The sequence below is a fragment of the Calonectris borealis genome, chromosome 2 (assembly GCF_964195595.1).
Source record: "Calonectris borealis chromosome 2, bCalBor7.hap1.2, whole genome shotgun sequence".
NCBI classification, from domain to species: Eukaryota; Metazoa; Chordata; class Aves; order Procellariiformes; family Procellariidae; genus Calonectris; species Calonectris borealis.
In genome coordinates, this window is record NC_134313.1 from 83,994,897 (window position 1) to 84,021,733 (window position 26,837).

Here is a 26,837-nt window from a genome sequence, read left to right on the forward strand (position 1 = left end):
TCCACCCGGCAGGGCACGCTGGCTCTGGCTGCTGGTGGTAGTGGTGGTGCAATCAGATCCAGCAATGATGTCCTGGGGACTGGGCTTTACACAAAGTCCCTCTCCTGAGGAGCATCATCCTCACAGGCTGGTTTTTGAGTTCACGGAGTGCAGCAGTAAAAGGACACAGCACTGCGGCTATCACAGCCCCTCCTTGCTGCTGCGGAAGGGCCGTACATAATGAAGGGCCCGGGCAGGGGAGGGAACAGCTTCTATCTCCAAGAAATCTGGTTTCAAGTAACTTTCCTTTTTCCTTCTGGTGGTGCTACTGCATTTTTCCACCCATGGGGCGTGATGAACAAGGCGTATAGATGAGAAGGGAAAGGCAGAATGGGGAGCAAAAGAACGAAGGCCTGTTCAGCTGAATTGTGCAACGGGTGGTCATGTTTTCTGCGCACATAACGGGACAGCTGCTGGCCTCTGATGGTTTTCGTAGGGCACAATGTGTCTCAGCTCTTGAGGTTGCTGTGGCATGAGCAGAGTCCATGTCAGCTGGGGAAACGGGCAACTGCTGACATGCAGCTCCTTAACTACAGCATTTAGCCCATCTGGGCGCTGCTTGGGAAGGGACTGTCTGACCTCTACCCCTCCCGCCAACAGGGTGAAGGCTCAAGAGCTGAATGCTAGTTTGTCCTAAATGGTGAGTTTAAAGCTGTCCTACCACGCAAAGCATAGACCTTGCAGTGTGTGAGGCGTGGTGCGTCCGAGGCTTTTCTTGAGTGATGGGTTAGAAACTGTCACAAAAAACATGAGAGTTTGGGAAGAGGACAGGAAAACTAGTTTAACCTTATGAATGACTGGAAATGGTGGATTGGTCATTAGGGGTTATTACTTACCATGAGATTGTGTTTGCATTTTTTAAAAAGTGTTTTAATTGTTAAACAACATGAAGCACACTTTTCCGCACTGGAGTAAATGGGTGTTTTGTTAAATATGTGAAACCCAAACTAATGTCCTGCAAAGGTGATAAACATTTGATGTGAGGATGAATGTTGAACGGGTGTCTTAGAAACTCTTGTTTCATGGACAAATGCCAAATTGTCATTAGTGGCAATAAACTACCTTAACCTCTGGGAGTGAGTGATAGCCCAGATGTGTTTAGTGGGAACAAACACCCCACCCCAGCCTGTGCTGAATGTGAGGCACTAGCTGGAAATGTCTTGCTAATTTTTGCCCATGTACAGAAAAGTTTCCATTTCAAAGTGCAAAAGCTTATATAGATTCTTTTCTAAAGTTCATTAATACAAACTTTATGGGACAAGAAACAGCGAAGCCTAACAAGAAACACTACCCCGACAGAGCCAGTCTGTGCCTGGATGATAGATTTTCTTGTCTTGTTAGATCAGTAGGTCAGGGACCTACTGCACGGCTGGGGAAGCTAGGGGACAAAACACGTTATATTAAAATTATTTGGGCCTTTTCTGGATTTAATTGCTTACTTTGTAAGAGAGGTGAAAGAATTCTACTCAGGGATGCTCCCTGATAGGAGAAATGCCGGTGGCACAGGACTTCAGTCCCTACCCCGGACTCTAGCTACCATTCATTTTGACTGGTTGCATTAGAGAAAACAAAACCACGTCCGTGCATCTAGGCAGGAGGAGTTTGTATGTTTGCAACCCACGGTAAAACTGGTTTGCTTGTTCAGGTTAGTGTGCGGTGCACGTGGTGGGCAGGAGGGAGGACAGCTGCCTCTTTGTCAAGCCCTGACCCCAGCTCTCTGGCTGAGCTGCGCTTGGGGGAAGGAAGGGACGCCTTCCTCGGGGGCAGCTCTGCTGGCAGGGATGCCTGCAGCGCAGCAGAGGGGCAAAGAGGGGCTGAGACCCGCTGCAGGCATGCAGGCGTGGACTTGCCAGAGGCCCCTGCCTGCAGCGGAGAGCAGAGCCAAGCCAGCCCCAGCGGTGACGGAGCCGGCTGAGGTTTCCCAAGGACCGGGTCGGTTCCCAGCAGCTGGTAGTGCTGCTCTAGGTGAAGCCTTACTGCAGGGGCATGGGCAAGGGGGGACATCGCTCACATTCCGTTTGTCTCCTGCAGCGGAGTTCAGTTTTCCCCTCTTTAAAGGCTTAGCTGCTCCAGTTCAACATTTTGAATTCTAGCAAAACTTGGATGAGGAGCATGTGGTGACTTTGATGTGATCCCTTAGAAAAACCAAGTGCCTTGGTTTTGGCTGCATTTTTTCCACCTTTTTCAAAACTGGCAGGGCAAAAGTTGCAAACAAGAGAGGGGAGAAGTACTCTTTCCTCGAGAATTAGTGGTGGTCAGGCCTAGAAAATGGGACCTGTGGACTAATTATTCAACATAATTTTTCCATTCACAAGTTTGGCTGTTCCTCTTCCAGCCTCACGTGTAGGGCAAAGTGAGGTTTTGGGCCAGGAAGGAACTGTGGAAGCTGGAGGAAGTTCTCCGGGTCACCAAGCCACCACTGTCCAAGCCCCTTTCATTCACCTTAACTCTTGCTCTTGTGGAGACCTCGGCGGCATTTCTGGCCTCTGCCCATGGCTGATCCTGAATTCTCGCACTCAGACGGGCTCTCCAGCATGGACCTGATTCAACACTGTTTGCTTGGTCTGGTGTTAAAACAAGTTCTGTGGTTGGCTCCAGCCAGCTGCTTCATGCTGAAAATATCATTTTATGAGGCTTTTACAAATTTTCAGCCAGCTGATACGTCTTCTATCCTTCAGAGCTCAGCCCCTCAAGCCTGCTGCTAAGGTCTTCTGGACTAAAGGAGCAAATGGTGACAAGCAAGGGTCAAATTCAGCTGGAGCCAGTACAGGTGGAGACTCTAGGGGAAAGGATCATTTCAGGCTGTCAGGTGAGAACTCGTTAAGTAGGGGGATGATCATGGGTTTCTACATGCCTGCAGGATATTTGACTGGCCACAGTGGGGAAAAATTATGCTACTGATTGCTATTTTTCTACTATCTGCGGGTGATCTTTGAAAGGTGTTTATGCTTCTCAGGGGCCCATCTCCTAGTGTTCCCTTTTTATTTTTTGCCATGCGACTGGTTTTAATGCATGCATCACCTTTAATTCAGACTGTGGTTGCACTCTGCGGTGCATTATAAATCTCTCCTCTTAGATCCAGGAGAAATGTCAGCATCCACCTGACAAATTTCTGAATGTAGAAGGATTTGAAACCTCATTTCTGATTTTAATAAAATGAAATACAAGTATTACCAGTTTTTAAAGATTTCTCTGGTGTCCTCTCTCAGCCCTGCACACTGCTTTATCTCCCCTTACACAACAGCTAAGAGGTGATTCTAGGAACTGGTTACTCACTAGGATTTTTTGAAATTGTTATGAGGTTTATGAAAATGAATTCTTTTATGTAAGGCCATCAAGAAAGATGAAATGTTTTAAAGAGCATCTTCATTTCTCTTCAGAAAAACTGCTAACAGTTCCTATTTTTCAAGCATTAGAAAATTTTCATGTTTCTTAGTACGTAATTATTGAAATCACAGATCTGACAGATAATAGCAAACTATTTTCAAATTTAGTCCACCAGAAATCTTCAGTTCTCTTTAAAACCTGTTAAGGTTTCAGAGGAAGAAGTATGCTTCTCAGTATAGTAGCCCCTGCTTTTATTGTCCTGTGCTGCCGTAGGTAGATTTGAGGTATATTTCAATATTGGTAATCATTCCTTGGATATGTCATTTACAGAATAATGATGCAATAAACTAAGATATTCTGTGGTTAAAAAAACTCAAAACGTTATCACGCAACTAGTATGAAATGTCACCAACCAAATCACATATATTCTTTCCTCAAAGTTTCTGTTGCAGCAGAGCCCAAGTTGCAAAGCAATTCCCGAGTAGCTAACAGCAGTTTGCTTTGCAATCATGACAGGTTCAATGGTACCTTATGAATGGAGCCAAAAAATTCCTGTGAAACTGTTGTGGCTTGGTCTGGAGTGTAATCAGACTGGCAGAGCTCAGTAAGCGTGCTGCCTGTTTCATCGCAGTGCTGTTTGGATTGTTAAATTTGATTTACACACCAAAGCAGGCTGATGCTGATGATACGCAGCTTCAGGAGGAGAATATGTGAAAAGGTTTGCTTTAAATATTACATGACTTGTTTTAACAATAAGTTGAATTTTAAATATAATTCCAAAGGAAAGAAATGAGAATCCAGGATGCTATTCTGTAGAGCTCCCATCAGATTAGCCTTCAGTGGTCAAGAAACTGTTTATGAAGCAGCTTTATTTTGTATAATTGTGAAATGGGTTTTCTATTGGTTTTCTTATTGATATTAAAAGGATTCTTGAGTGTGTCCAGTCCAGGGACCTCTGCTGAGTTTGACTCCCTAAACTATATGCCTCTAATAATAGTCTAATTGTTATAAAACTGGATTTTTTTACCTTAAACATTTTAAAACCTTATATGTACAGCAGTGACTGGAAATGGCTTGTCCTTGAGAGCCTTGGAAGACTAGTTTTGGGCTGGTGATCTTTAGTTTAAGCAGCAAACACTGCTATCCTTGAATGAGCAGAATCTGATTCCTCCTTGCTTTCAAGTTGATACGAATGCATGGGCCGTTTCAAGCAGAATTCTTGCTGTTTCTCTTGTGTCCCAACAGGGAAACTCCAAAGCTGCCCTTACACTGCTGTAGTCCATGGTGTTACTGCCAGTGGGGACTAACGCAAGGAAAATAGAAAAAATCTGACTTTCCAGAGGTGGTGGTGCAAAACCTTCAGTTTGCGCTACACCTTGATTCTCTCCCACTTGCAGTTTAATACTCAAACAGGATGGTGACTGAAATACAGGTTTTACATCACGTCTGATTTCCAGTGTCATTACTCTGTCTGGAACTTCAGGCAAGACCTCACTTCACATCATAATCTGGTTCTGTGGCTGGGTCAACAGTGATTTTCTGGTGTCCGTTAAATCCGTGCTTTTTACATAACTTGATTAATTCCAAACAAGTTTAGTTGTTTGGAGGAAACATTAAATTCTTCAGAAGAGGGGATGTATGCATTTTGTATACATAGAAATGAGCATAGAGAGGGAAGGGTATTAATCCCAGTCTTCTGCCACCACTAGTAATAACATCTTAATTACTTTCATAAAGTCATCGAACTCCCTTTGAAGAAGGTTGGATGTTTTGTTGTCACTGTTTTTATTGGGAGGCTCTTCCAGTAATTCACAGTGACACTCTCAGGAAAGACAAGCAGGAAAGAGGCAGGGAAGAAGCGGACAGGGGGATGCTCTCAGTTTGAAGGAGCGGCTGGGATGTATGGAGCTCTCCTGTGGGACGGACAAGGGTCTGGTGAGCTCGTGGGTCAGATCCACAGGGAGGCCAGGGAGGGCAGCAGCGTGGGGGGAGCATGGATGAGGGAGGGGATGAAGTCTTCCTTAAACCCCTCGAGGAAGTCTGGGGAGGGCAGAGCCTGGTGCTTCTGGAGGCCATGAACCTCCCTGTCACCTGCTGGAAGGGCAGCACGGTAGGATACACACAGTCCCAGAGATATCTGAAGAGTGTCAGAGACAACTTGTTGGGGTCTGGTTGGGCCAGCCCAGGGGGCCACACTGATGGATCTGCTCTTCCTGCCAAGGAGGCACCAGCGAGGGAGGTGGTGACCCACGGCAACTCTGGCCATGGTGAGCGTGAAAGAGCGGACATGAAGATCCTGAGGGGAGGGAGGAGAATCACAGAGCCCAGACGTGGGGCACCAGGTGAGCAGCCTGCCGCTTATCCAGGGAGGGGGCAGCTGGAATCATAGGGGAGCAGCTCTGAAGGGTGAAGGAGATGAGGGCAGCTGCCAGGTCTGTATGGACCGCATAGATAGGAGAATGGACTGTCCTGATACCCAGGAGAACAAGCAGGCGTATCAGGATCCTGGCTTGACTAAGCCAAGAACTCATGGCACAGCTCCACTGCAAAACGGCCCCATACAGGAGGTGGGAGCAGGGCCAGGCTTCAAAGGAGGGCTTTAGAAATATTGCCCAGGCGTGCAGGGATGGGATTAGGAAAGCCAAAGCTCGGTTGAACGGTCAGGAATATCAAGGACAAGACGAAGAACTTCAGCTTCTACATCAGCAGTAAAATGCCAAACAAGGAAATGTGGGCTCGCTGCTTAGTGGGGAGCAGCAAAGCTTTCCACACTGTCTGCCACAATAGTCTTCTTTCAAAGTCAGGAAGTTGAGGTCTGAGTGGTTGGATAATTTGGTTGCAAAAAAGCTGCTTGGATAGTTGGGTCCAGAAGGTGGTGGTTAATGGGAGCTACACTGCCAGTAGACCAGTAACAAGTGGAGTAATGCAAGGGTCTGTGCTGGGCCCTGTCCCATTTGACACCTTTATCAGTGACCTGGAGGAGGTGACAGACAGTTCGGGTCTCAAGTTTGCAGATGATGCCAGATTGCAGGGACACACAGTCGGGTCAGGGCTGCCATCCAGAGGGACCTAGCCAGGCTGGAGGAATAGACCAGCAGGAACCTCATGAAATTCATCAAGGACACATGCCAAGTGCTGTCCCTGGGCAGGAAGCACCAGTGCAAGGACACAGGCTGGTCCATGCCTGGCTGGGAACAGCTCTGCGGGAAGGGACCTGGGGACCTTTGTAGACATAAACTGAGCATGAGCGATCCGCGTGCCCTGGCTGCGGGGATGGCCAGCAGCACCCTGGGCAACCCAGTGCAGGAATAACATGGAGTAACTGGAGCAAGTTCATCAGAAGGCCCCCAAGCTGGCTGAGGGCCAGAGCACTTGCCCTGTGAGGCGAGGCTGAAGGATCAAGTCTTGCTCAGCCTGGAGAAGAGGTGGCTTCAGGGGAGGCCTGACAGCACCTGCCAGCACCTGTGAGGGGGTTATCAAGAAGACAGAGCCCTCCACTTCACAGTGGGGCATTATGGGAGGATGAGAGACAACAGGCATAAGTTGGAACGAGAGAAGAGGTAGGGTAGAAGGAAATACTTTTGCACTCTGGGGACAGTCAAGAACTGGAGCTGGTTGCCCGGAGAGGTTATACGATCTCCATCCTTGGAGAATTTTAAGACCTGACTGCTAAAAGCCCTGAGTAACCTGGTCTGACCTCAGAGCTGACCCTGGAGCTTCGACTAGATGTCCTTCCACGGGCCCTTCCAACTTAAATTGTTGTCTGTGATTCATTATATGAATATTTTAAAACTACCTTGAACTTCCAGCTAAATTTATTTGTGATCTATTTGTGTCCTTGAGTTCTTTTGCTTCTTAGGCTTGTTCTTGGCCTAAAACAAATTTTATTCTGCAACGTATTAACTGAGAACAATAACATTCGCTCTTAACTTCTGTTAAACAGAACAAGCCACGCTCTTCTAATTTACTTACGTGAAATAGAGTCCCTACTCCTTTTTCATCCTAATATCCCCTCTCTGCACCTGTTCTGATTTAAATTGATCTATCTTGCATGTAGGTGATCACAGCACTGCAGTACTGCACAAATCCAAATACAAGGTCAATGAAGAAATATTCATATCCTGCACTAGGCACTCTTGCTACTGAAAACATTAAGCAGCACAATACACCCACAGACTTAATTTAATTTTTTTTCACAACTGCATCCTGCCCATACTAATCCTGTCGCTGCTTATCATTTCCTGATCTGGCTTTATATATATAGAAATATGTAAATGCGGACATATGCAAAATTATTGTGCCATAGAAATGACTAATGATGACAAATCCTACTATTAAAAAGGCTTTTCTGATATTTGCCCTAAACAATTCTCTCACTACTAATTTTCATTATTCTTAATTGGACCATTTTTTCCCCTCAGAAGCTGTTAAGTGTTCTAGACCCAGGTGTCTTTCAAATATTTGCACACAGAAATCTTGTCCTCTTTTAAATTACATCTATTGATCTTTTCTGGTGAGTCATTTTTTTCCAGCACCAATCATTTGGATGTGAATGAAAAAGATTTCTTTACAACAAAATGTTTTCATGTTCTGAATTTTGTTTTTAGAATCCTGTAAAAAGACCACTGAAATATTCTTTAAATCCCAGAGATCACAAGTCCCTAAAAGGTGTGAGACATAACCTTTTAAGTATATTGATCACAGAATGCCATATTCTCCTTGAATTACAAGTGCTTTTGAGATAGTAACTCTGATTCCAGTTTGGTCGTGGAATTGTGGTCCTTCTGGGAAAGCGGGCTTTATTTAAGTAGTAATTAAGAACAAGAAATTCCTGGTGATACAGCAGGTTTCCCCAGTTATAGCTTCTCTCATCTTCTGTTTCTCCACAAAATCCTCCTTTGGGAAATTGTTTAAAGGTAATTTGGAAGTGAATTCTCATAGTTTCTCAATGCCAGTTGTATGTTAGTGATTGTAGATTGTAGAATCATTAAGGTTGGAAAAGACCTCTAAGATCATCAAATCCAACCGTCAACCCAACACCACCATGCCTAGTAAACCATATCCCTAAGCGCCTCATCTACACGTCTTTTAAATACTTCTGGGAATGGTGACTCAACCACTTCCCCGGGCAGCCTGTTCCAAGGCCTGACCACTCTTTCAATGAAGAAATTTCTAATGTCCAGTCTAAACCTCCCTTGGCGCAACTTGAGGCCATTTCCTCTCGTCCTATCGCGAGTTACTTGGGAGAAGAGACCAACCCCCACCTCGCTACAACCTCCTCTCAGGAAGTTGTAGAGCGCGATGAGGTCTCCCCGCAGCCTCCTCTTCTCCAGACTAAACAACTCCAGTTCCCTCAGCCGCTCCTCATCAGACTTGTGCTCCAGGCCCTTCACCAGCTTCGTTGCCCTTCTCTGGACACGCTCCAGCACCTCCATGTCCTTCTTGTAGTGAGGGGCCCAAAACTGAACACAGGATTCGAGGTGCGGCCTCACCAGTGCCGAGTACAGGGGCAACATCACCTCCCTGCTCCTGCTGGCCACACTATTTCTGATACAGGCCAGGATGCCGTTGGCCTTCTTGGCCACCTGGGCACACTGCCGGCTCATGTTCAGCCGGCTGTCAACCAGCACCCCCAGGTCCTTTTCCTCTGGGCAGCTTTCCAGCCACTCTTCCCCAAGCCTGTAGCGTTGCCTGGGGTTGTTGTGGCCCAAGTGCAGGACCCGGCACTTGGCCTTGTTGAACCTCATACAGTTGGCCTCAGCCCATCGATCCAGCCTGTCCAGGTCCCTCTGCAGAGCCTTCCTACCCTCGAGCAGATCAACACTCCCGCCCAGCTTGGTGTCGTCTGCAAACTTACTGAGGGAGCACTCGATCCCCTCGTCCAGATCGTTGATAAAGACATTGAACAGGAGTGGCCCCAAAACTGAGCCCTGGGGAACACCGCTCGTGACCGGCCGCCAACTGGATTTAACCCCGTTCACCACAACTCTCTGGGCCCGGCCGTCCAGCCAGTTTTTTACCCAGCGAAGAGTGCACCTGTCTAGGCCGTGAGCCGCCAGCTTCTCTAGGAGAATGCCGTGGGAGACAGTGTCAAAGGCTTTACTGAAGTCCAGGTAGAGCACATCCACAGCCTTTCCCTCATCCACAAGGCGGGTCATGCAAGAGATAAATTGGCTTTTTTTGAGACAGCATCTTCTTGTTCATGGCTTATGTACTGCTTTTCACATTAATTGTTTAAAGAGCAGCAAGTCATCTGTAGATTTAGTAGCTGTAAATTTGAGCTTGTGAGACTGTAACGCAGAACACTGGGCCCTGTGTAGCGTTCGTTGGCTAAATGTTTATGAATATATAAGGAGCTCTTAGCTCCAATTATTTCTATTTCCCTTCCAAGCGTGGTGGCAGAAGCTTACTATGTCTGGTCTTGGCACGTGAGCTTCTTATAAAGGGAATGCATGCAGATTCCAGCACCATCCTGTTGATCCCTGAGAGGGAATTTTCCAGCCACTCCAGCTACTGCACAAAATAGCTCTAAAATTTTTCAGCCAGTGGTTACAACTTATTTTGAAACAGAAAAATGTTTAACTGTGTACTGGGTGCAGGTGTCCAGGAGGGGGAGGTGGGGGCGGGAGCTGCAGGGACGGCCTCTGTGCGGAGAGGTTTGGACTGCCCCGTGCTGGACACAGCCGGTCCCAAGCAGAGATTCCCCTGCGCCCCTGGAGAGATCTTGGTGGAGCAGGTATCTCCTGCGGCCCATGGAGAGGACCATGCTGGAGCAGCTATCCACACTGCAGCCCCTGGAGGACCCTACACTGCAGCAGGTGGACATGCCCTGAAGGAACTGTGGCCCATGGAGAGCCCACGTGGGAGAAGGTTTATCCTGAAGGACTGCAGCCCCAGTGGGAAGGTCCCAAGCTGGAGCAGGCCCAAGTGTGAGGAGGAAGGAGCGGCAGAGAGGAGCTGTTATGGACTGACCGCAGCCCCCCAGTCCCCATCCCCCTGCGCCCCTCGGGGGGAGGAGGTAGAGGAGTCGGGTGTCAAGGGTGAAGGTGAGCCTGGGAAGAACGGGGGCAGTGGGAGGAAGATATTTTAGGTTTTGTCTTTGTTTCTCACCATCCAACTCTATTTTAATAGGCAATAAATTATTTTCCCTATGTTATCTCTTTTTTGCTCGTGACGGTAATTGGTAAGTGATGCCCTTGTCTTTTGTCTCAACCCACAAGCTTTTTCGTCTTATTTTCTCCCCCTGTCCTGTTGAGGAGGGGGAGAGAGCAGCTGGGTGGGAATCTGCCAGACAGCCAAGGTCAAACCACCACAAACTGTTTTAAGTAAGATAGAGCTCTCAGGGTCATTTCAGCCCTACTTTTTCATCTTGATCTTCAACAGACTTAATTATTAACTCGGAAATTATTTCCATTTCCATTTGAATAAATTATATTAGAATTTTTGCCATGAGACAAAAACAGAGAAGCAAACTTCAAAGCATTGATTAGCTATCATTAGCTATTCTGGTTGACAGCCAGCTGAACATGAGCTGGCAGTGTGCCCAGGTGGCCAAGAAGGCCAATGGCATCCTGGCCTGTATCAGAAATAGTGTGGCCAGCAGGAGCAGGGAGGTGATCGTGCCCCTGTACTCGGCACTGGTGAGGCCGCACCTCGAATCCTGTGTTCAGTTCTGGGCCCTCACTACAAGAAGGACATGGAGGTGCTGGAGTGTGTCCAGAGAAGGGCAACGAAGCTGGTGAAGGGCCTGGAGCACAAGTCTTATGAGGAGTGGCTGAGGGAACTGGGACTGTTTAGTCTGGAGAAGAGGAGGCTGCGGGGAGACTTCATCGCGCTCTACAACTACCTGAAAGGAGGTGTGAGGTGGGTGTTGGTCTCTTCTCCCAAGTAACTAGCAATAGGACGAGAGGAAATGGCCTCAAGTTGCGCCAAGGGAGGTTTAGACTGGACATTAGGAGAAATTTCTTTACCAAAAGAGTGGTCAGGCCTTGGAAGAGGCTGCCCGGGGAAGTGGTTGAGTCACCATCCCCGGAAGTATTTAAAAGACGTGTAGATGAGGCGCTTAGGGACATGGTTTAGTGGGTATGGTGGTGTTGGGTTGACAGTTGGACTCGATGATCTTAGAGGTCTTTTCCAACCTTAATGATTCCATGGTTCTATGATTCTGTCATGATAAAGATGAATATTGGCATTTTTAATATGATGATTCATTACCTGGCAAAATTAAGGCTCTGCATTGTTTCTGTTTCAGTTTCCATTAGGATTTATTATTATTCCAGAAGTTGTAATGTACATTTCTTGGTTTTTGTAAAAAATATGGGATGTCAATGTCCTACAGTTAGAATGGTGCTAGAAATTCACAGGCTGCTAAATTCAGCACCAGCGCTCGGAAGGTAATGTCATTTCTGTGCCCAGGCACAGCACCAGCACTCTGCAGATCTTAGAGACTTGAGAGGAAGTGCAAGACTCTTCCCCTGCCTGTATCATACTTGTGTCTGACATCTTGCACATCCCTGTGGGAAAGCTAAAAGAAGAGTTGGCATCTTCCTTCATGTTTTGTAGAACACGCATTGGACTTCTGCTTAAAGGCAAGGGACAATATATCCTTTACTTACTTTCATACACCTGAACCGAGCTACAAACGACCACAACGTAAAGACAGAAAAGGAAGAATACTTGACTTGTGTCAACATTTGTTTTCTTTTTGAAAGAAGGTTGTTCAGTTTAATCCTCATGAAAGTGGGAAAAATAACAGTAGTGGATTAAAGCCAGAGTTTAAGAAAATACATTTAAATTTTTTTTTTTTACTTAAAAATGAGTTTCCTCATCATTCAAAGACCTAAGAGTTAACCTATATTGTATACACCTCAGGTACAAATTGACAAAAGATCTAATAAACCAGACTATATAAAAAGCAAGAGACTTTTTTTTTTTCCCAGAAAAATGTATTTGTGTTTTAGCTGATCATATAAAAAGCATTAAATTTTAAAAAAGTATGTATATATTTTTTCAAGTGTTAATGGTTTCACCATTCATTGTAACTACATTCCAAAGTCCTGTAACATCAGAGCACATCATCCTTATCTGGGTAGCACAGTGAGCATCATGTTTACACTGAGGTCACTCTCATCACTACTTCCCCAGAGCCGTTATCTTCCGATGGATCTTCCTGAGGTCTCATGCGGTTGAACAGATGTAACAAGACATAGCCACACTGAAATCTTGGTGAGGTTAACTGTGTTGGATGAACTAAACTTCTGTTTCTAAATGCAGTCAGCGGTAACCACAATGTCCTTCCTGCTGAGGGTTCTCCTCGATTGCTCTCTTCTATGTCTGTGGCTTTATCGTAATTTAACACATCCCAGTGTAGATTCACAGCCCTCCAGCGCTTAAACACTCGATAAACAGATGCACCTTCATGTACTATCAGTCCTGAAATTAAGGAAAAAAAATTAGTTTGTACAAAATGTCACTGGATACCATTTTGACAGCAAATACAGATGTAACACATTGTAATGAATCTGGCAATTGCCAGAGCCTATTAAATTACTTGTAACTCTGATAATTCAAATAAATTGTACACATGCAATATAACTGGTTACTCATGTGTTTAAGATTGGGAGGTGGGAACATGTAGGGGAAATAAAATTGTTCTGAACGAAAGCTCAACATAACCAATATTGGAATAATCTGAGCATGCCTAACTAAATAAAGTATTTAGGTTCAAGTAAACCAATATAAAAGAACCTTACTGGCAGATTTGTAAATTGACTGTTTATGCTAGTGTTATCCTTGTTCATGGTAAGTACCACTTACTGAGATTTGTACTGGTGTAAGTAGGTCTTTAAGTAAGTTAGACCTTCCATAATGAACAGGATGGTCTTAAATTTGTTTAAGAGTGTTTTGTAGAATTCAGTACAGATACAAACAAATATAACTGTTTTCACATTCTTAGTTCAACTTGGGAGCACAGAAGATTTATGAAAACCTGAAACATCTGTAAGTATAATGACTTTTCTGTCTTGCTTCAGTGGAGCAAGAAGAAATTAAATGTTATTATTAACTATGATAAGCAAGGAAGCTTTCTCTTCAAAATTCTGTAGACAAAAGTTGAGAAACATCTTTTTTGTTGAGACCCAGGAAATCTTTTAAAAGGAAAATACAGAGTTCTCAACAGACCAACTTGCTTATAAGCTTCCATGTAGCTAATATTTATGCTTATTTTATGCATGCAAGCAATTTATTTACTTAAATGAAAGTCTTCATTTTTCATATGTATGTATGTACATGTATTTATACACTCACTCTTTATGTGTAAGTATTTCAAATGTGGATTTACTGGGGATACACATGGGGCTTCAGCCTTCTTATTAGGTTTCTCCTCTGTTCCTCAACCAGCCTGGTAACCTATATGGTTCTGTGCAATGCCACATGTGTCCTCTGACTCCCTGCTTTGCGAGGAGAGCAATCTGCCTAGCCAGACACATTTATAAATTTTTTGTCCAGTGTGTTTCTTGCCTAAAATTTTCCTATACATGGCCACATCTATAATACGATCTGCGGTGTCACAGGCTATAGTCCTTTATCCCAAGAGATTGTATATCACTTGTTCCTACACAATGAAATTGTGATTTAAGTGTCTGAGGTCTCTAAGCATGGTTAACTGGTACCAGAAAGGAGACATTCAAAGAAAGATGACACAAGCAGAAAGGATGATAAAAACATTTATACGAACAGCAAACCTCAGATTCAAGTGCAATGATTTGCAGATAGCAATGCCTACTCTAACACACTTTTAAAGATCATTACACCGAAAGATGGAGAAACGCAAAGATGGACATGATAGCAAATGTAGCATCTCTGTAAAGCTTTCAAGTTGTCTAGAATCTGTTGAAGCATCCGATACAGCAAAACTAACACAATATAAACTTAATTAAGTGTCAAATATTTTAAATGTATTTCGTATCAGCATAGCATTTTAGTGGAAAATTTCCTTGATTGCAAGATGTCTACCTTCATCTTCTCAGATATATAAAGCAACCTGTCCTAAAAATTTAGCAGCCATATTAATATGTAAATGCACCTTCAAGACTGGCTATATTGTCTTAAAAAGGATAAATGTGTTTGATCACGTACAAAATCTACAAACCAAATAAGCCACAGTTTTATTGCTGTGACAAAGATCCCCCCTTTTTTTTTCTGTTGGATTTCCTACAGAATGATAAGGGAGATGAGCATAATTTTCCCTCCACTTGTCACTGGATCATAGTATTCTTTGGCCCAGTTTCCCTCAAGACTGTGATGAAGCAAAATTGAGAGAACCTATTTACCTCAATGTAAAAAATTTTGATACCTGCCTGCACTCCACTGGAACCTGAACAACATATTTCAGAATAGAGAAGGAAGCAGTAGAGAAAGGATCATTGAGGTACATGAAGTACATTTAAACAGTCAAAAGTATCCTCTCAAAATCATGACAGAAAAAGTTGTAGGACTTCTTTCAGAGAGCTCTTTTTTACTGTTTTTGGGCTTTCAGGATTTATCAAAATCATGTTTTCAACAATGGCAAGGAAGAGAACTTTTCTTTAAAATGGAAGCTGTTATTCACATATGCTCTAAAAGAGCTACCGAAAAAAGGATCAAACATTGCAAGGCTTGAAATAAAGTTGTCAGATTTGGAGAAAAGGAGCACTTTCATAATTCCTCCCATAAAATGCTTTATTTCCCATCTGATAAAACTACAGATTGAAAAAGACCTATGTAGTAGAGGCAAAAGAATTCCAATAGATCTTTTGCCTCTTTGAAAGATCTTTTCCAGGGAGCGGGGGAAAAAAAGCTCTCAGCACCAACAGTTCCAAGACCACAAACAAGGGGGAATCTGGGTAAGGTTTAAATGCTGGAGATTTTCCAGTTCCTGAGAAGTTCTGATGCTCAAAATATAAGTAGTTAGTCACTAAAGCGAAGCTGTAAGAAAATGGCTAAGAATCTCCTTTTTCTTAAGAGTTCCACAACAATGAATGAGGATATGAGAGAGAAAACAAGGATAAATCCATGAATAATACTGACTTGTTCCAAATACCATGATTTCAACAACACAGAGGACATAGTTGCACAGTCCTAGGGAAAAAAAATTACTGGTTTGCCCAGATGATCCCAAGAAGAAGTGTTAGAATTCACTATTGTTAGCTGTTCTGACAGTCTGTCCAATTAATATCTAAAAAGAACAGAGTTTTGGGATGATGGACCTGGCAAAATGTCCTAAGGCTCTAAGAAGACCTTACCCTCAGGATTTATTTCTAAGATGTAGGGATTGTAGTGGGATCCAGACAATAGGATTATAGAGAGATCATAATTTTCTTTTCTTTTATTGCAAAGTACTATGAGATTCTTTCACTCTATCCAAAGGATTTCTTACCCTGAGTCACAAGACCACTTGAAGTTTTTCATACTGAATGTCTTTACAAGCAGGCAACTTGTCTTAGTTCCTTCAGATTTGGTGGTATTAGGTTCCAAAGTCATCTTATTTATCACATTAATCTTACTTATAATCATTTAGGAATGGTCCTCCCAGAAACATCACAAACTATTACCAGGGAATAAAAAACCCTTTTCAGAAACAGACTTTACCACTGGACAAAATACCATCTCTTGACACTATTCTAGGGCCCATAGATATAAAAAAATGCAGTAAGTTGCTCACAGCATTGAAGTGAAACATGTCCACTCTAAAAATAGCAATATAACTCTTTCTAAACTATTCAGAATTAGATCTAATATGAAAAAAAAAAAAAGACTTTCTGAGTAGAGAAGTATTAAGTGCAGCTATATGTGTTCATTATAAGTAACTTCAGCCTGTACATTTTTACAACTAAGGAGTTACACGAATGTTGCTAGGCATCAAGTTCCTTGGCGGAGAAGAAAGGGGCTTTCAGAGGGCTATTCACACCTCACATTGGCTCCTATCTCTTACTCCCTTGCCGTAGTACTACTGGCACCACTCACGTTTCCAGTGCGATGTTCACTGCACGGTTGTTCTGGGATTGCAAGTGAGCTGTTATTTGTGAGAGATCTTGTTCATGTTAGAACCATTTATGACTAGCAGTTATGATTATATTCCTGTGAAAATATATAAAATTATATGACTTCACTGTCATGAGAAATAATTGCTAGGACTACAAAGTAGAATGGCAAAGGCTTGGTGTACTGTCCTTCAGTGGCTAAGTAAGGGGTTTATATTGTTCATTCCTTTCATATTAGCTCATGAACTCACTCCTTTGGTAATCCCTACATGGATGGTCTGATCCTAGCACTACCACTGCAATAGCTCTGGGTTTCACAGGCAGTAGTTCTACTTGATTAAATTGTTCAAGGTTTGCCTTAGGAAAACTTCTACCACCAGCAAGTTTCAAAGAGAACAGCTTTATGCCCAGCTTAGATGAAGAAATGTACAAACTAGTGACTTGTAGGGTTGAAACTAACACTGATGATAAGTAAAAACGATCCTGTTAGGAAGAATTCTGGAAAATTTTAGAGTAGAACAAGGAGAACAATGGATACCAATAAAATATGTACACTTGAATGAACAGAACATATTATATTGGTGATCTCTAATCTTTGGGATATTCTTTTTGGTGAAAAGTAAAACAAGACCAAGAATTAAAATACAAGTTATATGTTATTTAATTGAGAAGAAAGTGGGTGGTATGCTATGTATGGTATATAAACCAATCATTGGGAAAACAATATGTGCAAGTTTTCAAAGATGTCATATAAATATGTCAGTCCCTTTAGGCAAACTGCTTTTAAAAATAACGACAACAAAACATTTCAAAAAGTACAGGTATTTACACTTCAGAAATAACCAAAAATATTCATATTGTTTATGCAAAGTTATAGGGAGACATAACTGAAGGCAGTTGGAATAAGTCTTGGTCATACCACCAGTAACTCAAGCACTTGTCTTGAAATATGTGCTGCACAGGAAAACTCGTACGTCTGCATAGATTTTTCATTGAAATAAAGAGAGATTCCAGTGGGAGTATAGGTATTCACTCACTGTAAATCCTGTTGAAAACTAAGAGAATGCCATGGATGACTAAACACAAATGAAAAGAGATACTAAGTGAGAACTGTGGTTGGCTGTAAGCATTACAAGCTTTATGATATAAGAGATTATGTATAATATGCAATGGTAAAATCATATGTTGATGCCTTTGGGAAGTCATCAGCATAATGGACAGTGTTGGGTTTTTTAAAAATCATTCATGAGTAATAATTGCATCCATCTATTAGAGTACTTCATTCAAATGTTTTACTTTAAAACTATCAATCTAAAATCCCTCACTTTATGATGAAAGAAAAAGGTAAAATTGAATAAAGTTGAATATATTAGTAAATATTTTCAAGAGTTACAAGAACTCCTGGTCTTACAAGCTTACAGAATGCAGATTACTTGAAATTATATGCAGAATAAGTGGGCTGAATGAATCTGAATCATCAGAATTCTACAATTACCAAACCTCCTTTATACAGCTTTCTGAATTTCCAGATATACTTTAGTAAACCGTTAAGTCGTATCTGCACTGAACTTTGTAATTAAAAAACAGTGTCCAAATATGTTTAATTATAGTCAGTTTTACATAAAAATTTCCATGTATTATTTATGATAGGACTATAAAACATGCATTTATGTAATTACAGGCAAGTCAGTTTATCTGGTGAGTGAAGACAGCTGCATGTCCACTTTGCTCCTGCATGGTGCCAGTTAGGCTAGAAGCTCCATAGCCATGTGAGGTACATGTTAGTTCAGTAGCTTCCAGTCCAGAGGTGGCTTGAGCCTGGCTGCGTTGAGAGGCAGCTACATAACTGCACGTACCAATCTACTGAAGGCTCGCCTCACAATAGTTTACTTCTACAGATAAATACACTAATATTTCTGATCACCCACAGATGTTCTCGATTAATTTTGAGATTAATTTGGTTTAAGTGTTTCAACAGTCAAACAAATGGAAAGAAATGGAAATAGTTTCACATAAGTGGTTATTCCAACCAGTTGATGCATACCAAAGTAATTTTTTTACAGTTGTAACCTTTGTGAAAAAACAGAATTCCATATAAATGAAAAGTTTAGAATGCCAGAAGTACATTTTGTCTTCACTTAGTGTTTTTTTTTTAAATAAAAGCAAAAACCTCAATATTGAGTGTTAAGCCAGAAAAAGTGGTATTTAGGAATCAGTATGTAGGAGGACATGTAGCTGAGCCCTTTTTTTCATTTGAAAGCTGAGCACTTGTCCAGAGTATTAGAGACCTAGATTCTGTTCATTTTTCTGTTTGTGAAGATTTGGGTTCACAGAAGAAAGCCTGCATTCTAAAATATTCCAGAGTGGGCTTCTCTTAGAAAAATTACAAAATAAACAGTACTGCTGATTCAGCTGAAATATAAACACTCTTGCAGTAATGGGATGGTTTCAATAAAAGATGATATGGCTTTATGGTTGGAGCAAAAGCCTTGATATTAGGAATCACTCTGTTTCTTTGCACCTTATTGAGCAGAATTCAGCACTGTCCTTCCAAAATCCCATATAAGAGGCTGGGATAGCATCAACATTTATCACTCAGCAATCTCAAAGCAAACACCAGATAGCATTTGACTTCTGGATTTTCTTGGAATTGCAATTCTAAGAATGTGTTTTAATGTTTACTGCAATTAATCATAACTATTCTAACAATCAATTCAAGGTTGTTTTATCAAATACTAAAGAGATGTCTATTTAATATTTCTGGGTCCAGTATATTTTCAGAAATTTCAAAACTGGTCAAAATAGCTTTGCAGTAAATTGCATTTTCTTTTATAAGATTCCAGCTAGAGTTAAATGACTTGAGACTTTTTAATAGTGTAGTAAGTTATTATAGTTAGCACTATTAGAATGTTTCATAACTGTTTATGATGTACAAAGAACTCATGTCTGTCTTCTCTGTTCTTTTCTATTACTAGCACAGTGACCTATCTAAGTCTGTGCAACTTAATTTTGGATATGTAGTTTGATGACATCCTCAAAGGGCTGCTTTTGCGCTTAATGATGGTACAATCTAGTGCAAAGTGGATCAACAGAAGACTTGACAGCACGTAATTTTACTAATTATTTTAATAATGTCTTTCTTATTTTCATCTATTTAGCTTCCTGAACTTTCTAGCCATCTATTTTTTCAAGAAATTGAAACTGATCCTGTTCTCACCACTAAGATCTTGGGCAGACACTTTAATGAATCCCAGAGTGAAGTTTCTTTGGTTCTTTTCTCTTTACAGTATTTGTAACACTGTGAAAAGCAGTATTTGCCAAAGGTACCAGCTGAGAATAAATCTGCAAAGAACTGGAGTGATCGATTAGAGTGACCAATTAGAAAAATAGATATAGTCACAGTCTTAAACCACAGTCTGTGCTGTTTAAAGATTTTGAGCTTACCTATGCATACTAGATCCATAAAACCATACATTCCATAGCAGATTTGAAAAAGGATGTCCTTTCTTTGCCATACTGCATAAGGGCTGAAGGCTGACCATAGAAGCCAAGTCACACTTGCTACTAAGAACAGAGATCCTAGGATTACAGCAACCATCTGCACTTTCTCAACCAGTGTTATAGTAATGCTTTGCCACTAAAAGAGAAACAAAGTTGTGTAAGATAAAAACGTTATTTTCTGTGATTGTACATTCAACTCCACTTTTTTCCTGAAATCAGAAATTATTTTAATATTTATACATATCTTCATAGATCTTTACTAATATCCTCGATACTGACATTTTATATAATTTTACCTATTTCACTTTGAGTTAAAGTGAAACTAATAGTTGCTTCCCCATCCCCTCCAGCGTCACTATCATCACCATCTACCTGTGAACTTCAGAAGAGTTAATAGTTTAATTTCTATTTTGAATACATAGGCAAAAAAAGATTTAGTCTTAGGAACAGAACCCAGCCTTTCATATTTGTAGGCTAATAAAGAGAATAAAAAAAATATTGGGAAAAGAATCTTAAGTATGTTTTACATTAGAGTGACAAGTTGAAAGCGACAACTTTCCTTTCCATCCCACCCCCCTCAAGTCTGAAGCCATTTTCCACTTTCCTGCTGCTCATCAAAGTTCCAGGCTATCTCTAGACACACCAAGGTAGTTGAGTTAACCAGTGTTAACATTACAAAGACACCTGCAGCCTAGTATGGAAGCAACCTGAAGACTCAGGAGGAGCTCTGAATATAGGTAGCATGAACTTTTCTTTTCAGTGCATCTCAATTACGTCTGCCTATCTAGGGAAGGCTCTATCCTCTGTATGTGAGGTGACACAGATTTATAGTGTGACAAGATTTAAATATAAAAGAGTATGCTTACTGAATTCTGTCATGATAAGAATAGAAATAAAATGTTGTTGAAACAACGAGTCACAAAAGCAAAACGCAGCATAAGGAAAAAAGCATTCTAGATTACCCTTGACATATATGGTCTTTCTTGGCCATAATTGTCTAAATTAGCTTGGCAGACTCCCCACTCTAGCCCCATCACCTATTCCAGAGCTAGTGTGCAGACTTTGTAGACTGCCATCTTTCCTGTTCCTAAATTTGAACATACCTGTCCCCTTACACGGTTGCAATAGGGAATAAGTGGAGAAAGAGCTACTGAAGTAAGGGCTCCATTATCTCTTTTCCCATCTGGCAATAATTTTTCCTTTTTACTGTTACTTTATGAAACCTTTCTTTTTTACCAGCAGTTGGGTACCCAGCACTATATGATCGCAAGATGCTAGAATAATTCAGGTGGCAAGGGACTGTGGAGGTCTCTAGTTCAACTTCCTCCTCAAAACAGGGTCAGGGATGAGATCAGACCAGGGTGCTCAGGGCTTTATTCAGTAACACCTTGAAAACCTCCAAGCATGGGGACTGTTCAGCCTCTCTGGACAACCTGTTCCACTTTTGACTGTCCTCAGGTTGAAAAATGTTTTTCTTAAAAAATGTTTTGCGTATATCCAGGCTGATCCTCTTTTGTTCCAACTTATGCTCTCTTCCTCCCATCAAGTACCACTGTGAAGAGCCTGAGTGAGCAATGAGGTCCTCTGCCCCTTTCTTCTCCATCAGCTTTTTCCATTAACTTTTCTACTGTTGCTTAATGTGCACATCTAACGCTGCATGCCTTCTCTTGTTGCAGCCTTCTGAATATAATAGTACAAAAAGATAGCTGTATAACAATTTCTAAACTGTCTAGCCAGTTTAGAAACTGCGAGCACCGGGCCTGCTGGCAACAGACGGAGTTCAGCTGTCTCACAGGGGGAAAAGGATTCTCGCTTATGAGTTGGCGGGGCTCATCAAGAGGGCTTTAAACTAGGTTCGAAGGGGGAAGGGGATAAAACCAGGCTCACTAGAGAAGAGCCTAGGGGCGGCACGCCAATGTCGGGGGAGAAATCGCTAGCCCAGTTCAAGTGCATCTACACCAATGCACACAGCATGGGCGGCAAACAGGAGGAGCTGGAAGCCATTGTGCAGCGGGGTAGCTATGCTTAGTCGCCATCACAGAAACATGGTGGGATGAGTCTCACAATTGGAGTGCTGCAATGGATGGCTATAAGCTCTTCAGAAGGGACAGGCGAGGAAAGGGAGGTGGTGGAGTAGCCCTGTATGTTAGGGAGAGCTTTGACTGTCTAGAGCTCAATGGTAGTGATGATGAGGTCGAGTGCTTGTGGGTAAGGATGAGGGGGAAGGCCAACAAGGCAGATATCCTGCTGGGAGTCTGCTATAGACCACCTAGCCAGGACGAGGAGGCAGACGAAATATTCTACAAGAGGCTGGCAGAAGTCTCCCAGTCGCTAGCCCTTGTTCTCGTGGGGGACTTCAACTTTCTGGACGTCTGCTCTGGAAATACCACACGGCAGAGAGGAAACAGTTGAGGAGGTTCCTGGAGTGTGTGGAAGACAACTTCCTGACGCAGCTGGTAAGCGAGCCTACCAGGGGAGGTGCCTCGCTTGACCTGCTGTTCACGAACAGAGAAGGACTGGTGGGAGATGTGGTGGTCGGAGGCTGGCTTGGGCTTAGCGACCATGAAATGATAGAATTCTCAATTCTTGGTGAAGTAAGGAGGGGGGCCAGCAAAACCACTACCATGGACTTCTGGAGGGCAGACTTTGGCCTGCTCAGGACACTGGTTGAGAGGGTCCCTTGGGAGACAGTCCTGAAGGGCAAAGGGGTCCAGGAAGGCTGGATGTGCTTCAAGAAGGAAGTCTTAAAGGTGCAGGAGCGGGCTGTCCCCATGTGCTGTAAGAAGAATGGGCGGGGGAGACGACCGGCCTGGCTGAATGGGGAGCTCTGGCTGGGACTCAGGAAAAAAAGGAGAGTTTATCACCTTTGGAAGAAGGGGCAGGCAACTCAGGAAGAGTACAGGGATCTCGTTAGGTCATGCAGAGTGGAAATTAGAAAGGCAAAAGCCCAGTTAGAACTCAACCTGGCCACTGTCGTGAGAGACAACAAAAAATGTTTTTACAAGTATATTAATGACAAAAAGAGAGCCAAGGAGAATCTCCATCCTTTATTGGATGCGGGGGGGAACGTTGCCACCAAGGATGAGGATAAGGCTGAGGTACTCAATGCCTTCTTTGCCTCGGTCTTTAATAGTCAGAGCAGTTATCCTCAGGCCACTCAGGCCCCTGAGCTGGGAGACAGGGATGGCGAGCAGGATAAACCCCCCATAATCCAAAAGGAAGCAGTTAACGACCTGCTACACCACCTGGACGCTCACAAGTCTATGGGGCCGGATGGGATCCACTGGAGGGTACTGAGGGAGCTGGCGGAGGAGCTTGCCAAGCCACTCTCCATCATTTACCAGCAGCCCTGGTTAACTGGGGAGGTCCCGGACGACTGGAGGCTTGCCAATGTGACGCCCATCTACAAGAAAGGCCAGAAGGAGGATCCGGGGAACTACAGGCCTGTCAGCCTGACCTCGGTGCCGGGGAAGATCATGGAGTGGTTTGTCTTGAGGGCGCTCACAAGCCATGTCTGGGACAACCAGGGGATCAGGCCCAGCCAGCACGGGTTCATGGAAGGCAGGTCCTGCTTGACCAACCTGCTATGACCAGGTGACCCACCTAGTGGATGAATGAAAGGCTGTAGATGTGGTCTACGTGGACACTGTCTCCCACGGCATTCTCCTTGAGAAGCTGACGGCTCACGGCCTAGACAGGTACACTCTTCGCTGGGTAGAAAACTGGCTGGATGGTCGAGCCCAGAGAGTTGTGGACAACGGAGTTAAATCCAGTTGGCGGCCGGTCACGAGCGGTGTTCCCCAGGGCTCAGTACTGGGGCCGGTCTTGTTCAATATCTTTATCAACGGTCTGGACAAGGGGATCGAGTGCACCCTCAGTAAGTTTGCAGATGACACCAAGTTGGGCGGGAGTGTTGATCTGCTCGAGGGTAGGAAGGCTCTGCAGAGGGACCTGGACAGGCTGGATCGATGGGCTTGAGGCCAACTGTATGAGGTTCAACAAGGCCAAGTGCCAGGTCCTGCACTTCGGCCACAACAACCCCAGGCAACGCTACAGGCTTGGGGAAGAGTGGCTGGAAAGCTGCCCAGAGGAAAAGGACCTGGGGGTGCTAGTTGACAGCCGGCTGAACTTGAGCCGGCAGTGTGCCCAGGTGGCCAAGAAGGCCAATGGCATCCTGGGCCTGTATCAGAGATAGTGTGGCCAGCAGGAGCAGGGAGGTGATCGTGCCCCTGTACTCGGCACTGGTGAGGCCGCACCTCAAATACTGTGTTCAGTTTTGGGCCCCTCACTACAAGAAGGACATGGAGGTGCTGGAGCGTGTCCAGAGAAGGGCAACGAAGCTGGTGAAGGGCCTGGAGCACAAGTCTTATGAGAAGCGGCTGAGGGAACTGGGACTATTTAGCCTGGAGGAGGCTGCAGGGAGACCTCATCGCACTCTACAACTACCTGAAAGGAGGTTGTAGCGAGGTGGGGGTTGGTCTCTTCTCCCAAGTAACTAGCAATAGGATGAGAGGAAATGGCCTCAAGTTGCGCCAAGGGAGGTTTAGATTGGACATTAGGAGAAATTTCTTTACTGAAAGAGTGGTCAGGCCTTGGAACAGGCTGCCCAGGGAAGTGGTTGAGTCACCATCCCCGGAAGTATTTAAAAGACGTGTAGATGAGGCACTTAGGGACATGGTGTAGTGGGCATGGCGTGTTGCGTTGACAATTGGACTTGATGATCTTAGAGGTCTTTTCCAACCTTAATGATCCTATGATTCTATGATTCTATCTTTAAATACTATCCTTTTATAATGAACTTATTAAACTCATACTAGCTATTTCACTGAACTTCAGGGTTTCGAATGGGGCTATTCATATTAAATAATACCTTTTTTATGGAAAAACAACTATGGATACTCATTTCCTTTGTTAAAATTTTTTTATAAGGTTAAGGAAAGTCATGCATGACAGAATGGTGTAAGCTTCTCATGACAGATATTACTTGTATACAGGTTTTAAATGTCAGGATTGAAATTCATAGAGCTCTCTTTAGACTCTATAGGGATTTGTTCAACAAAATTATTTTTCATTTCTCAGCTGAAGCCACACAGCGTGACTTGGCAGAAAACTGTCAAAAATACTATTGGTTATGTATCTCTTTCATTATCAGTGTGAGGCAGACCTGTAATAAATTTGTTTGGAATGCCTGAAATCAAAGTTCATTTACATGAAATAAAGCTTTAACTGTCACAAAATATTAAACTGTCAAATTCATGGAAGAAGCTGGCAATAAATGGAAAAAACTGTTATATCACTGAAATAAACAGCAGATCTTTCACAGTGCAATTTCAGCAAGGCAGAAGTTCCTAAACTCACTTCAGCTTATTTTGATTTTCTTTTTTTTTTTTTTAACTTAGATTACTCATAATTATTCTGCAAAGATAGCACTGAACAGAAGGAAAAGTAGTCCAAGCATTTGGGATAAGTAATGTAGCATGCAGTCTAGGTATAAAGCCTATCCCTTATTCTAGTGTTGCCTGACAACCAATTTCTACTCCTATCTCCCGCTCCCAACCAGAATCAACCACTCCTTTCCATCTCATGAGGGCTTTTGTTGGCTTACCCAAACTTTTTCTTTCTAGAAAAGCTTGTCCTTGAAAAGTCCTAGGAAACATAGGTATGATCCTCACCTCTTCCTAGCATCTTCTCAAGAACGTATTCTAGTTATTTTGCTCTTCTCCTGATCAGATGAATTATCTGTCAAGAATGCAAGCAATTGAATCTCTCAACCTCAATAAATTCAGTAATTCCAAAGATTCAGCATATTAGCATGCTACCAACCAGGAAGGGGAGCCACCCCAATTACTGAGAAAATGCTCCAGCGTTTCACAGGTTGTAGTTCCTAACTTCTTTGCCTTTAAAAAATCAAAGAACAGTTACAAAACAAAACAAAAAACAACAAAACAAAACAACGAAGAGCCCCAAAAGGGGGTTGGATGTTTTCTTCTATTACTCGTCTACTTCGGCCTTTGTGGTATTCACTGCTTTTCTTCTACAAAAGAAACTGTAGTGCTCCACCTTCCTCAATAGGAAGGTCAGCAATAACTAAGCAATTTAAACATTTTAGGAAAGTTACTTCCCTATTACGGTAATCTGTAAGTTAAACTAATTGATGAGATCCCACAGTAAATAGGCGAGAAAGGACTGTATGCATAAAATGGAAGGCATTCAAGAGGCCCAGAAAGTTTTATGCGAAACTGCTAACTTGCCTCCTAGTGCTAGGCAGTCTGCTATAAGAATCAACATCGTAAGAGTGACAGGGTGGGATGGATTTGTATTAAGCTTTAACATGTGATCAGTTTGGGGACCTTGGTTTCTGTGTATGTCCCTCAGTGCAAATGGCAAGAAGACTGTGGATGTTCCTGATGGTTAACTTGCCTCAACTGAAATTTCCTCCTCCTTGCCCCCTCCAATCAGTTTTGATTCAGAACAGTTTGAGATTGCCTCTTGGGAAATGAATGTCTGGATTTTTTTCCCATAAGTTTTGAGTTTGGGTACATGAACAGATCTTACTGAGACAGGCATATTTTTCACATAATGAAGAAAGTATTCCATAGCTATGACATTATTCACATGTAAATAAGTTTGGAAGGTTCCATCCTTTACTGAGCCATGGACAGTATTAGCCATTAGGCAACAAGAGGAACTACATAGGACTGTATTGTTTGGTGGCATTGCATTTCATAACAAGGCTTGTGAAGAGAAACTGGAGTTGTGGTCACCCTGTTTTCTTCTACCTGAAGTCTTACAGCATAGCTAATATGTATGAGTATACACTCTGACAGACACCCAGGAACAGAAGACTCCTCTTCTAAGAGTAAGACTCTTTTTATAGTATTAAAAGCCAGCACAAACTGTGCTGCACAAACTTTATTTGATTTCTCACCATCATTTACCTTATTGTATGTC

At 42.9% G+C, this 26,837-nt stretch overlaps 1 protein-coding gene across 1 annotated transcript in view; it reads right to left on the reverse strand.

The window, feature by feature from the left end:
* Positions 1-11,905: 11,905 nt before the first annotated feature.
* Positions 11,906-26,837, reverse strand: part of MARCHF11 (membrane associated ring-CH-type finger 11) — a 35,659-nt gene continuing 20,727 nt past the window's right edge. The window contains exons 3-4 of the mRNA XM_075140695.1: positions 19,830-20,022; positions 11,906-12,798 (exon numbers count right to left, since the gene is read on the reverse strand). Of these exons, the coding sequence (XP_074996796.1) occupies positions 12,476-12,798; positions 19,830-20,022 (516 nt within the window). The 3' untranslated portion in view covers positions 11,906-12,475. The remainder of the gene's footprint in view (positions 12,799-19,829; positions 20,023-26,837) is intronic.